This window comes from Gigantopelta aegis, chromosome 14 (assembly GCF_016097555.1).
Source record: "Gigantopelta aegis isolate Gae_Host chromosome 14, Gae_host_genome, whole genome shotgun sequence".
NCBI classification, from domain to species: Eukaryota; Metazoa; Mollusca; class Gastropoda; order Neomphalida; family Peltospiridae; genus Gigantopelta; species Gigantopelta aegis.
This window is the reverse complement of record NC_054712.1, coordinates 46,568,995-46,584,070: the sequence shown is the minus strand read 5'-3', so window position 1 is coordinate 46,584,070 and position 15,076 is coordinate 46,568,995. Positions and strand designations below refer to the sequence as shown.

General features: G+C 39.1%; 1 protein-coding gene across 1 annotated transcript in view; it reads left to right on the top strand.

The window, feature by feature from the left end:
• LOC121387973 (serine/arginine repetitive matrix protein 1-like) overlaps positions 1 to 14,618 on the top strand; it is a 23,544-nt gene extending 8,926 nt beyond the window's left edge. The window contains exon 2 of the mRNA XM_041519158.1: positions 11,245 to 14,618. Within this exon, the coding sequence (XP_041375092.1) occupies positions 11,245 to 12,740 (1,496 nt within the window). The 3' untranslated portion in view covers positions 12,741 to 14,618. The remainder of the gene's footprint in view (positions 1 to 11,244) is intronic.
• The last annotated feature ends 458 nt before the right edge of the window (positions 14,619 to 15,076 follow it).

Below are 15,076 nucleotides of genomic sequence, written 5' to 3'. Positions count from 1 at the left end.
TTGCGGTATCACCAGTGTGTTATGGAGAATAGGGTGTCACCAATTTGTCGTGAAGAACATGATTTCATCAATTTGCTATAAAGGACATGGTATCAGGAATTTGTTGTAAAGGATAAAGTATGACCAATTTGTTGTACAGGATATAGTATTCCACATTTGTTGTAAACGACATGATATCCCCAATGTGTTGTAAAGGATATGGTATTATCTGTTTGTTGTAAAGCATATGGTATCGCCAATTTGTTGTATCACTAATGACATCACGAATTGTTGCAGTATTATCAGTATGTTATGAAGAATAAGGTATCATCAATTTGTGGTGAAGAACATGATATCATCAATCTATTGTAAAGACATGGTATCACCAATTTATTGTGAAGGACATGGTATCACCAATTTGTTGTAAATGATAATGAATCACCAGTTTGTTGTGAAGAACATGGTATCACCAGTTTGTTATGAAGAACATGGTATCACCAATTTGTTGTGAAGAACAAGGTATCACCAATTTGTTTTGAAGAATATGATATCACCAATACCAATTTGTTGTGAAGAACATGGTATCACCAATTTGTTGTGAAGAACATGGTATCACCAATTTGTTGTGAAGTGAATGGTATCACCAATTTGTTGTGAAGAAAATGATATCTTCAATTTGTTGTGAAGAACATGGTATCACCAATTTGTTGTGAAGAATATGATATCACCAATTTGTTGTGAAGAACATGCTATCACCAATTTGTTGTGAAGAATATGGTATCTCCACTTTGTTGTGAAGAATATGGTATCACCAATTTGTTGTAAAGAGAATGGTATCACCAATTTATTGTGAAGAGAATGGTATCACCAATTTGTTGTGAAGAGAATGGTGTCATCAATTTGTTGTGAAGAACACAGATATCTTACAAAACAGGATGTCTGACAAATTGGTTGAAATGAGCACATGAACGAGGGTGGTAGCAACAATTCACTAATTTTATGCACCTCTTCCTCCCTCCGCCCTCTCTTTCTTTTATGTGTGCGCGTGCGTATACACGTGAGTCTGTGCTTGCGGTTTTTTTCTGAAAATAAACATCGGTCTGTTATGTGATGTTTTTCGAAGTGCACACACACATATTATTAAAATATTGCAACAAATATCGGACAGTACCCTCCGGGAGGTAGGTGGGAGCAGGGGGCAGTTGCCCCCTGATAATCTCACCTTTTTTTTTTACTCCAGAAAATACCATACACATCTCAGGGTTTAATTTGTATAGTATTTCATTTGTGTATAAAATGTGGTGTCCCCCACTAGGATTGTGATCGGGGTACAGCCCTGAATATATTCCTAATAATATGACAATATTTTATTAGTTTTTCAAAAACACCTATTTACACACGATTATGTCGGCCACTTGGTTTAATTGATGGAGAATTAGCCAATCAGAAACAATAACACAATCGAAAGTCACTAAAGTTCCTGTTTGCATTGTGACCATACACAGTCATCTATTAATTATGGCTAATTAACGTTTCAATTTTACTTCTGAAGCAATTCTATTAGAACACGGGAAAGCAATCTGAGTGAGCGTTATTAGTCGCTAATCGCCCTAACCTTAAATCGATTAGGGCAGCGGTAGAAATTATAGTGGGGAAAGAAATAGAGATTATAGATGGACGGCGGCGAATAGACTTCAAACTGTTGTCCAGGCAGGCCACCAGGAACCAAATCGGTGGTGCAGTGGTATAGTGTATGTGTATGTATGTATGTATGTATGTATGTATGTATGTAAGTATGTATATATATGTATTGATGTATGAATATCTATATATTGTATGTATGTCGAGGTTGACTATTACATACATAGATATTAACGCACTGGCGCAGGGGATAATTAAATCCTTTCTGGCCTCAAAAATTGTCCCATGCCGTTGCTGGGACTCGAACCTGTGGCACCGATTCGCCCGCAAATTGCAAGACTAACCACGATACGCTCTGAGCTATCGAAGCTTCCATAAAAGGAAGCTCTTTAACTCAACCATATGCACGGGGCCTACAATCTACGCGGTCTATCCCGCTTACGTGCATGAAACAGTGGGCAGACCTGGCACTGGCTAGTATGTATTGATGTATGAATATCTATATATTGTATGTATGTCGAGGTTGACTATTACATACATAGATATTAACGCACTGGCGCAGGGGATAATTAAATCCTTTCTGGCCTCAAAAATTGTCCCATGCCGTTGCTGGGACTCGAACCTGTGGCACCGATTCGCCCGCAAATTGCACGACTAACCACGATACGCTCTGAGCTATCGAAGCTTCCATAAAAGGAAGCTCTTTAACTGAACCATATGCATGGGGCCTACAATCTACGCGGTCGATCCCGCTTACGTGCATGAAACAGTGGGCAGACCTGGCACTGACTAGTATGTATTGATGTATGAATATCTATATATTGTATGTATGTATGTATGTATGTATGTATGTATGTATGTATATGTATGTATGTATGTATGTATGTCTGTCTGTCTGTATGAGTGTTTATATATATGTATGTATGTATGTATGTATGTTTGGGTATATTTTTGTGCATGTGCAGTATAATGATTGTTTAATATCATACATAGCTGTATTTATACCATTGCATATTACATTGTGCATAACTCTGAATTTATTACATATATGTATTATACTGTATAAATATATATGTATCTCCTGAAAAACCCATCTTGTCATTGTCAAGTATTGTTATTTCATATTCCCCATATGCCGTTGTGTAACGGCTTGTGAGAAATAAAGTTCTGTTCTGTTCTGTTATGTTCTGCTATCGGACTTAAAGGGAGAGTAAACTCATACATGAGCCTTATGTGTTGAAAAGATGCATACCCGGACCACCAATACATAATGACATTTTAACAAATGAAAAACGCGTTATTTTAGAGTAAATAGAAACAAAAACGTGATTATTCCTCCTAACTGGGGGCAGCCATTTTCTTTTGTTTTCGATGCGTCCAGTACTCTAGCTTGGGGCGAAGTGACGTCATCTCCTACCAACTCCTGTATGCATAGTGTAAACAAAAGCAGTAATTTACGACAAGGCGCTTCTCTTTGATCAACCTGGCTTGCAAAACAAACATAAATGACGTAATAATATAACAATCGGACTTTAAACTTTTAGACCTTTGTTCAAAATCTTATATCGAAATTACTTTCTTTTTTAATATTATTAAATAATCCGATCCTCTCTTCTTTCCCTTATTTATTTTTGGACTGTCCTCCTATAATGCTCCAAATTATATAAATATTCGGCCGAGCAGTCAATTTTTTTTTTTTTTGGCTTGTTAACTTTTTATCTTATTATTTTTAAATTCTATTAACTTTTTAACTAATTGCTGTTTTAAAAATTCGGCCCATTTCCAACTTATTGACAAATAATATATACTTATTGCTGGCTTACTGGGATGGATATTATTGCAGAACATTGCAATGCATCCGCAAAAAATCAGGTACGCTTGTTTCTTCAGTTCTAATTGCCGATTTCGCGTCGACCGCTCAAATATGCAAGGTTTAAACCCACGCTCACGATCACTCAAACCTAGTTCAATATAAACCACCGATCATTAAAGATCCCATTTCACGTGCGAATTCATTATCTCGCTCAGCAAAACCTGGCTGTTCCATGTTGCGTACATTTCATATACCCCTTTATTGTTTCTTCTTTCTATCAGGTTACGGCAAAACATTGTAACAATTACAGTTCTTATGAACGGGAAATACTGATTGCTTTAATTAATGAACATCGGGATATAGTCACGGATAAACAGAAAACAGATGGCAGAAGGGGATTAAGAAAATGTCTGGTCGTCAATAATCAATAAATATAACGCTGACAAAAAACACCCACAACCGAACAAGCAAACAATGAAAGTTAAAGTGGGTTTTTTTTAACGACATCACTAGATCACTAGAGCTTTTGGAATGGATGAATGATACGGCACAAAAAACATCGGCTATTGGGTGTCAAACAATTGCAAAAAAAAGTATGAATTGATGATCAACAACAATATAAAATTTAAAACAGTGTAAAGAGCTGTGCAAAGTATAAATATCACAAGTATGTTAAAATGTGGTGTATATGAATATGACAGATAAATATATGAAATCTTAAATAAAAGTCAATATGTAAACATTTCAAAATAAGTTGTGGGTGAAATCGAAATGATTCCATCACACTGTGTCTCCCAAATACATCTTTTGGCAACATGATTACACTCCACCAAAAAATGGTCAGTGAATGTGTCACAAGATTATTTCATTCTTTCTCCACCGTCCACAGGAGGACAGCCACTCTCTCAGGACTGGGTTGACAGAATTAAGCTTGTTTGCAACCGCAATGTTCCAATCATCTTGCAAAGTTGAAAAAAATATGTTGGTTAATATCATGTTTAAGATCAGTGTAATAATAAAATAAAAAAACGCACCTTAGAGAGGAAACCCGCTACATTTTTCCATTAGTAGATATATTTTATATGCACCACCCCACAGACACGATAGCCCGTACCACGGCCTTTGATATACCAGTTGTGGTGCACTGGCTAGCACAATAAATAGCCCAAGTGGCCCACCGATGGGGATCTATCCTAGAACGACCGAACACCACGAGGACGTTTTTCCAAAGGGCTGTGTCCCGCCATCCCAAACAATTAAAGGCCTGCTGGAAAAATGTATATATCCTCTACCCAATAACTTTGATGATGATGTCACACCGAATGAAAATGGTACGTGTGTATTGTATTGCAGCTACAACCCCTGTGAATTAACTATATGTGAAAATATCACCAGATGGAAATTATACGTATTATCTACATGTATGTGATGCTGCAATAGTCAAACTGTACGGACTATTTGAAATGAACCTGTTGCAAGAAACCTCAATGTCAATAGTATTTGCTGCATGACTGTAATGTTATGGCCACTGTTTATAAGTTATAATTTATTGCGGAACATAATTTGATAAATGGAATCGTTGCAGGAATTCATATTCACTGTATGCGTAAAATGGGCCAGACTGTACATTAACAACACGCGGTACGTTTCACGATATGGCGATTTTATTGCAATATTTCAAGATCGTCGATATCTAAGTCGGCCATATTTCCATGGATCAAGACCTTAAACGCCCGATTTGGAGGTTTACTTTGAACATGGTTAAAGAAGATTTTGATCCAAGATTCAAATTTGATTTGCTACGAGAAATTAGAATTTTAAATTAGCCGAGTTTGAACCGAGTTTAAACCGCAAATGAAGTTTAAACCGGCGACGAGAAATCGGGCCTAAGACTAATTACACGTTAAGTATTATGTAACCACCGGCTCGCCAGAGGGCGTATTCACTGGGATGGTACAAAATGGCTGCCGTATATATGTAGCCGTCACATATAACCGGTTTATTAATTAATATAAGATTATATTTGCTGATATTAAGCAATAATGTGCATTACATATCGTTGAATATGCATACCAGTTCAAAAGCCTTGCTTAAGCATTCCTTTACGGCTGGTAGGTACTGTGGTTGCACCCTTAATTGGATATATAGAGGCGGATCGGGGGGGGGGGGGGGGGGTCCCGCTCCCATACATTTTGCGACAGTTACAGTTTTATTGTAAATTTATTTAAACATTTTTTTAAGATCCCCCTACAAACTTCCCCCAAAGTTCCCTTGTCATTCCACCTCATGTCATTGGGCCCCCCATAATGGAATTTCTGGATCCGCCAGTATAAAAATAGGTTAAAGGAAAAAAATCAGAAGGGTGGGGGGAAAGAGGCTATACATCAAACATCGCTTTTTAAGGGGAGCTATCACTCTTGCTCCCCATCACTCCCTTGAGATTAGTTCATCGAGCGTAATTTTAACTCCCCTTATTATTTAATGTAAATTAAAAAAACCACAAAAGAAACCAACAAACAAAAACAACAAAAACCCCCAACAACAACCCCAGTACTACAAAAAAAAAAAAAAAAAAAAAAAAAAATAATAATAACAGTACAACAATTTTTTGTTAAATATTAATGCTCCGTGTGGTTATTTAATCTTAAATCTAAGTTAGGGGAGCAATTAACCACCCCTCAATTTCATTCTTCATGGCGAATTCTGCTACAGTGCTGGATTTAATGTGTGATGGGTTAAGCCATCGGACGTAAGGCTGGTATGTACAGGGTTCGCGGCCCGGTACCAGCTCCCACCATGAGCGTATTTTAACGACTCAATGGGTAGTTGAAAGACTATTACACCGACTTCTCTCTGAATAACCACTGGACAGACAACCCAGATAGCTGAGGTGTGTGGCTAGGACAGCGTGCTTGAACCGTAATCGTATATAATCACGAAGAGTTGACTGAATGAATGTGTGGTGGAGAATATATGAGAAAAAAACAACCCGGAAATGTTTTATTTAACGACGCACTCAACACATTTTGTTTACGGTTATATGGCGTCGGACATATGGTTAAGAACCACACTGTTATTGGGACAGGAAACCCGCTGTCGCCACTTCATGGACTACTCTTTAGCAGCAAGGGGTCTTTTATATGCACCATTCCATAGACAGGATAGCACATACCAAGGCCTTTGATGTACCAGCTGTGGTGCACTGGCTGGAGGTGTGTGGTTGAGAGGGACACATTCAGTTGCACTGTAGATGGCTGACTGTAAACTATTTTTAAATTATCCCATGGTTAGTCAGACGCGTGTGCAGGTATTTTAGCATGGGGCGGGTCTAGACTAACACTTTATAAGTGTGTGTGTGTGTGTGTGTGTGTGTGTGTGTGTATATGTGTGTGGAGGATCGAGTCATGTTCCCCCGGAAAATATATTGAAACCCCCCAAAACATTTGCTTAAGCAGGTGCGGGGCGCGCGCGTGTGTGTGTGTGTGTGTGGGGGGGGGGGGGGGTCGACCCTCGAAACCCTCCCCCTGCACACGCGCTTGTTACTTGCATGGTACGCCTATTTAAAAACACAGTCACCCTTTGCCCGTTTCTAGGTGGTGTCGTGGTTAGGAAGGAAGGAAATATTTTATTTAACGACGCACTCAGCACATTTTATTTACGGTTATATGGCGTCAGACATATGGTTAAGGACCACACAGATATTGAGAGAGGAAACCCGCTGTCGCCACTTCATGAAGTGGCTACTCTTTCCGATTAACAGCAAGGGATCTTTTATATGCACCATCCCACAGACAGGATAGTACATACCACGGCCTTTGATCAACCAGTCGTGGTGCACTGGCTGGGACGAGAAATAGCCCAATAGGCCCACCGACGGGGATCGATCCCAGACCGACCACGCATCGAGCGGACGCTTTACCACTGGGCTACGTTCCGCCCCTGTGTCATGGTTATGCAATCGGACTTCGGGCATCGGCTGGTAGGTACTGGGTTCGCAGCCCGGTACCGGTGCCCACCCAGAACGTGTTTCAACGACTCAGTGGGTAGGTGTAAGACCACTACATCCTATTTTCTCTCACTAACCACTAACAACTAACCCACTGTCCTGGGCAGACAGCCCAGATAACTGAGGTGTGTGCCCAGGACAGCGTGCTCGAACCTCAATTGGATATAAGCACGGAAATATGTTGAAATGAAATTTGCCCGCTTCCACCAATATAAAGATGTCTGGAACGGCCATAATCATAGTCTCGATCGATGAAATCAGCACACGTGTGTAAGAACGATAGAAACCACCGGGTACCCTAATCACGTATTGTATTGTCAATGTAGCGTAAAGCACTGCGCACTTCTGACGTTGCTAGGTTCACACTCGTGTACGTAACATTCTGGTGTTCCGTTTGTTGTTCCGGCGCCGATATGCTAAATGGGAGAAAGGTAAGTTATTGTTATTTTAATACATTTAATTAAATACCGCCTACTAAAGCACTGAATGTGTGTATAATTATATTATATCATCGGTTACTAGTTATGCACAATACATTTCATTTCAACTTATTTTTGTGCTTATATCCAATTAGGTTCAAGCACGTTGTCCAGGGCACACACTTCAGCTAGCTGGGCTGTCTGTCCAGGACGGTGGGTTAGTTGTTAGTTGGTTAGTGCAATAAACTATATGGTTTCCCACATATTTAGAAAACAACTTTATCATTATCAACTACGTGTATTAACTGTCTTCATACTGTAATAGGAATTTAATAGGGCGGTGCGCTGCTCCTATCCTAGGGTATGCAACATGGTTCTATACCATACTTGTATGCGCTAGGTTTCTAAATTAAAGTGGTGCCAGCGTCTGATGAATGGCATAACGTTCTGTTCCTCCAGGATTATGGAGAGGCGCCCCTGGACTTGGAATCGCCAGGATACGTTTTTATATTGCCAGACTCACCAGACGCTTAATTTTCCCTGTTTAAATACTTTTTTTTAAATTTATTTTTATTTATTATTATTATTATTATTTTTGTTTTTTTTATTATTATTATTATTATTATTATTATTATTTTTTTTTTTTTTCCTTCTCTGGTAGAATCGTTGGCCCTTGGGCCTAATTTTTGATGGGGGCACCGAGACTGGAGGGCACGACGGTTGGGTTGGCCGGGGGGGGGGTGCTGGGTGGGTGGGGGATACTCCACCGGAAGATGGTTAGGGCGGTAGGCGTAGGCGGTTTTGGTCGTAAGAGTTGTTAGGTTTGTCCGGGGGACTGCCCCCCCCCCCCCGGAACTTTCCCCGGTTTCGGCCACACCGAAGTCCCCAATACGATGGGTGCCCCTAAGGATGGGGGCACCGAGACTGGAGGGCACGACGGTTGGGTTGGCCGGGGGGGTGCTGGGTGGGTGGGGGATACTCCACCGGAAGATGGTTAGGGCGGTAGGCGTAGGCGGTTTTGGCCGTAAGGGGTGTTAGGTTTGTCCGGGGGACTGCCCCCCCCCCCCCCCGGAGCCTTCCCCGGTTTCGGCCACACCGAAGTCCCCAATACGATGGGTGCCCCTAAGTAAAACATATTTTCCTATTAAAAAAACCTTTTTGTGGCTGAAGCCTAACCTCTTAGTCACCTGCCACCTCTATTTTGAGGGCTAATTAATATATTTAAAAAATTATTTTAAAATATATTTATATTTAGGACTGCCCGATCTAAATTTGCGTTACAAATTGTTAGTTGTTTGCTGTATATTAAATATTGTTTGGGAAAATAACGCACAAAATTATTTATTGTAAAGTCCTTTTTCCCTGTTTGGTTAAATATCAAAATTGCCCCAGTAATTGTTCTGTCCCAGGTTGGACTACTGGCATCCGGTGGCCGAACCTGGGATAGACATGCTCGAAACCTTCGTGGTATAGGAGCATGTAAATATTTTATTGATTGATCATACTGTAACATAAAAGACGTCTGTTGTCTATTTGACCGTGTATCACAAACTAGAGGTAAGTACTGTTCTATCTATGGGGAAGTACATCGATCCAATTGCTGTATCGAGTAGCGTATTCTTTACGATTATATGTCAGATATGTTTGACATTCAGTAGCCGGTGATTAATAAATACACTCTACTGGCATCTTTAAAAAACAAACAAAACAAAAAAAAAAAACAAAACAAAACAAACTGTCATTGGTAGTAATTCTAGTTGAATTACCGGAAATACAAAGACAAAAACAAAAAACAAAATAAAGCAAACATACAAAACCAAAAACAAACCCACCTTCACCCACTAAAAAAACAAAACAAAACTCCACTACTCCCCCAAACCCCCTGCAAACAAAATAATAATACTCCCAATCCGCGCCACCAGCCCCGAACCCCACCCCCCCCCCCCCCCCCCCCAAAAAAAAAAAAGCAGCAAAAAAAAAAAAAAAAGCAAGCCCAAACAACAACAACAACAACAAAACAACAAACAAACAAAAAAACCCCAACAGTAACAGCAAAAAACCCACCTCAAAAGAATTATTAATGTGTGTGAGCATCACGGAAACAGAAACACACATACAATAATCGACGTGCAGTAACCAATAGCATTTCGATTATCGAAATTACGCATAATATTATATGCACAGTATTATACTCTAGCTATTCTTGTTACAAGTGTGCTAGACCAGTCAGCAGTCAGTCAACTGTCACCTCGTCAGCATTCCGCTGCTAGGCTTTAGGTGTTGTGTGTAGTAAGAATAAATTGTACCTCATTCCGCCCATTGTCTTCCCACGCGCTAAGTACCGTTACGTAACACACCAAGTTAATACGCTGCAATCCGATTGGCTTTAATAAACCGGGCAAGGTCCTTCATAATGTGTGCTTTCTTGTCCAAGATGCAGTTCGGACGGTAAGAACAAAATTTATATTAATGTTATTTATTTAAGAACTGGGCTATTTATACTAACTTGTGATATTTGATATCAAAACAACAACAATTAACAAGCAAATATTTCATGTTAAGAATTGGATTTGTTGTTATGAAGAAATACCAATATGCGTATCATTAACTGGCAATATAACTGATCTGTTAGTTAACTAGTTAGGCAGAAATGTGACACAAATCAACTGAATGGCAATAGCGTTCTAAATTATATTTACTTTTCAAATCTTTAATTATCGTTTGTACTTTGGCGCTATATGTCTTGCGTAATGGTACATCACAGTCGTGGTTAGACGTACGACTAATAAGCGTTGGATAATGCCAACAGGGCTCAGGGCTTTAGAGAAGAAAAAAAACGTCAATGGATGAAAGTGAAATACTAATAAAATATTTCATGGTTCTTTTTGGGTCAAATATATGATAAAATAAAGTCTGTCTAAAAACCACAATTAAAAATCTCAAGTTAAAAGTCTCTCTCTCTCTCTCTCTCTCTCTCTCTCTCTCTCTCTCTCTCTCTCTCTCTCTCTCTCTCTGTACATTTTTATTTATTTATTTGTACAGCGTTAGTCAGAGGCGGATGGAGTAATTCGAAAAAGTGGATTGCGAAATTATTAACATGCTGCGTACAGCCCATGTTAACATTTAAAATTTGCTTGTTAGTCCTATTTTAATTACTCATGTTTATTCATATACTAATTTGTTTATTTTGCATGTCTTAAAATGATGAATGCCAGGTTCCCAGAAGAATAGTTAAAACAACAGTGTTCTTTTCAGTTTAAAAGTGTTTCATTTTGTCCGGATGAAGCAAAGTACTAGCATATTACAATGCCCAAAATTATTTTACTCCCCTCTCGTCATTTTAGGCCAAGCACCGTGAATAACTCTCTATTTATTTTTCCTTTCAGACGCCACGGTTGCTGAATATGATATTATGAGTGATCTGAGTAAAGCTTTCATTTCTGCCGGCGTTCTTGCTTCAGCTTTAATCATCTCCTTGATCATCGCCAAAATCGTCGACCACTGCTACGACAGAGCCTCAATTCGCGATGACGCTAGCGACATCAGTGAACACACGCGAAATCTCATTCGCGCGAGACTTGCAGTTCGGAACTTCCGAGCACCGCCGAAAAAAGGAACCGAGAATAAGAACAAAGATTTAAAACACAAAAAGCTTTTACGTCTGTGGTCGGCCAAGGCACATGCAAAGAGTGGGAGTTACCCACGTGTGCCGCAACTGTCGGAGATTACTGAGTCTACGGAGAAAAAGTCACAGGATATTGTTATTAACATTGAAGGAGTCGAAGAAACGGAAAAATCTGTGATTAAACACAAAGAAGAAACTTTAGAAAAAGAGAAAGCTTTAGAAAAAGAGAAGGCTTTAGAAAAAGAAATAGCTTTACCGAAAGTGACGTTCCTAACGGAGACGGATGCTTCAGGTAAAAGAACAGACATCTCTAAACCTTCTGTTACGCCGAGTAGCGCAGCAAAATCTTCAAAAACTAAAGAGGAAACGATCGTACATAAACAGAATGAAAGTTTTTCGAGCACCCACACAGACGGAGAACTTCCAGGAACTCCGTTATCAACCAAACGAGACGGAGATCGCTCTAAGTCTAGCAGTCCAAACAAGAGGTCCCCGCCCAGAGGTCTCTCTCCACCGTTGAGACCCAAAACAGCGCCATCTGGCCGCCCAATCAAGGGAAGTAGACCCCCGAAAAACGGACAGTCTAAACATTTTGATGGCAAAGAGCCCACGGGCAAGAGTGTTTTGCAGAAAGGTATTTCGTTTTCTGGTTCATCTAAAAGAACTGACGTTGTTTCACCAGCTGGTATTCATGGATGGAAGTCTAGTAGTTTCACATCCAGACCAGCCTACAATGTGGTGTCTCCAGCTAGTGCAGGTGCTGGAAAGTCAAGAACCATTTCACCAAATGGTAAATCTGGAAGCGTTTCAGCTCGGTTTGCTTCCGCGAGTGTACCAAAACCAGGACAGAGTCATTTAAGACCTGCCATTTCTACACCACGAGCTGCAGCAGACAATGGTTCTAAAGTTAAACAAGTTAGTGGAAAGACCGGAAGTCAATCTGTTGTGCATCCCATCCCCGGAACTTCAGCACCAGTAACACATAGCGGTCGGGTATCTCCGACAAAAAATGTATCTATTAACAAACCACAGACTTCAAACCAGTCTCCAAGGACAGCGGAAGAACCCGGTAAAGAGGATATTCATCTCAAGAAGTTCGTGCAGTTCCGGGGTGATTCCGACGACCTGTTAGAGCTCGTGCAAAACGAAGGCAAAGCGAAAGTAGAAACGAAGTCTTACGAAAAAGAACAAGGTGCGAGCTCTAGCCCTGAGTACGAATTTCTAGCCAATACAAAGACAGCGGCCGAAAAGGGATGACGCTAAAGTCTTGTTAGGATTAATAAAACAAAATATGGATTGTTAGATCATGCTTCTGGCTAAATAGGATAGAAAAGCAATAAAACACAAACAAACAAACAAACAACAACAACAATACCAAAAACACTATAAGTATTGTTATATCATGTATCTGTCTAAATAGGTTTGAGAAAACAAAATACTAATTGTTAGATCATGTTTGTGGTATTTTCCTATTATATAAAATGTAATAGTGACGACTGGACATTTTCAACTGTGTTCTACAAACGTAGTTTAAATAGAAATAGATCAGTCCATTTTCTCTATTACTGAATAATGTTTCGTTTTGAATATTTCGCCAAACCAGCGTTTAATCCTAAATCGCTATGTTTTAACATTTTTAAATTTTGATTAACGCATTCTGCTTGATGATTCTCAATTTTTAACCTGTAGTCAAGTTAGCTTAGGGAAATATTAACTGAACTGAATCTAAACCTGGTACCAATTTGCCATTTCCAACGAATTAGCCTAATATCTGTCGAAAACAATAAACGGGTCTGTATGCAATTTGTTTTTGGGAGCTCGTCTACAACCACGCAATGTGGACTCTAGATAAACTATGTTTTGTGTATGGTTGCAAATCGGCTAATTTTGTTCTAATGGTGGCAAGTATTAAAACAATTATTTTGAAAAATGGTTTAAGCGTCGGTCTATTAGTCTATGTGTATGACACGTCAATTTTGATCGGTCACTAGTTTCAGTCATACGTAGATAATAACGCGTTTTACAAAGACTGCCCCAGCTATCAGTGTAGCTAAAGAGCATTATGATTTAGTCGCTTTCAAAGATTAACAATAGTTTTAAAATATGTGTGGCCATATTTGGTTTCTTATGGAGACCATATGTCATGAAAACGCCACACAGACTGCAAACAGTCGTTTAGACTTGATCTGGTGTTGAAAAGTTTATGACTGGGCCTAGATGTGTTGAATTGCCATGTACTATGTTAGTGTCTGTTTGCGGATAGAAATGAATACCATAAAAGTTTATTTAAGAACAAAGCGTAGGCCTATTTGAAAATTAACTTGCCCACAGAGATGTACAATCTGTTTTAACGAAACTATCTGTTAGATTCATGAACTACGAAATAATTTAATTTAAATTTTTGTGGGCTTCAATTTTCATGGTTTTGCTAACATACAAATTTAGTATCATAAATTCATATATGTACACATGCATTATATTTTCGTTGTGTTCTTAAAATCATTGAGTTCTTAAAGTCGTTGACAACACTAGTCCACATGAATTACAAAAACATTAGAACACCACAAACAAATGTGAGTTCACTGTACTCTATTCAGTATAAAACATGGAGGTAATGTGGACACGTGTTACAGAGTGTACGGAAACTAGGCACACATGGAGCCGAATAATGTCAGATCTATTATTAACGATCACGGTGGAATGGGAGTAAGATCTTGTCTTGATGTGACGAGAAACTGTGACTGATGGTTCATGTTACTGAACTATTCTCACATTTCACAATACGATATACATAAAGCTGAGAATGTTCTCATCGTGTGATAATGTGATGTTCTACGTTAGAATATTCTTGGATGTTACAATGCGTTTTAGAGAAAGCTGTTAAATATTCTCAGATTTGAAAATGTAATGTTTTACGCTGAAATATTCTCAGATGTTACTATGTAAGTTAAACTAAGCTGCGAAATATTTTCAGATTTGACAGTGTGATGTTCTAAGGTGTGAAATATTCTTAGATGTGACTATGTGATGATCTAAGCTGTTACGTATCCTCAGATGAGACATTGCGATATCCACTAGGCTGTGATAAGTACCACTGTTTTGTTAAAGCTTTGTTAACTAAAATATGTCGCCAAACCACAGGTATTCATTTTAATTTTTCGGTTCCATATACCTTTGACATCTAGCAGACAAATCAAGCAATACGTTTTCAGGTACCTTTGACACCTAGCAGACGATACAAGCAATAAGTTTTCACGTACCTTTGACATCTAGCAGACGATACAAGCAATACGTTTTCAGATACCTTTGACACCTAGCAGACGATACAAGCAATACGTTTTCATGTACCTTTGACACCTAGCAGACGATACAAGCAATACGTTTTCATGTACCTTTAGCATCTAGCAGACGATACAAGCAATACGTTTTCATGCACCTTTAGCATCTAGCAAACGATACAAGCAATACGTTTTCATGTACCTTTAGCATCTAGCAGACGATACAAGCAATACGTTTTCAGGTATCTTTGACACCTAGCAGACGATACAAGCAATACGTTTTCATGTACCTTTAGCATCTAGCAGACGATACAA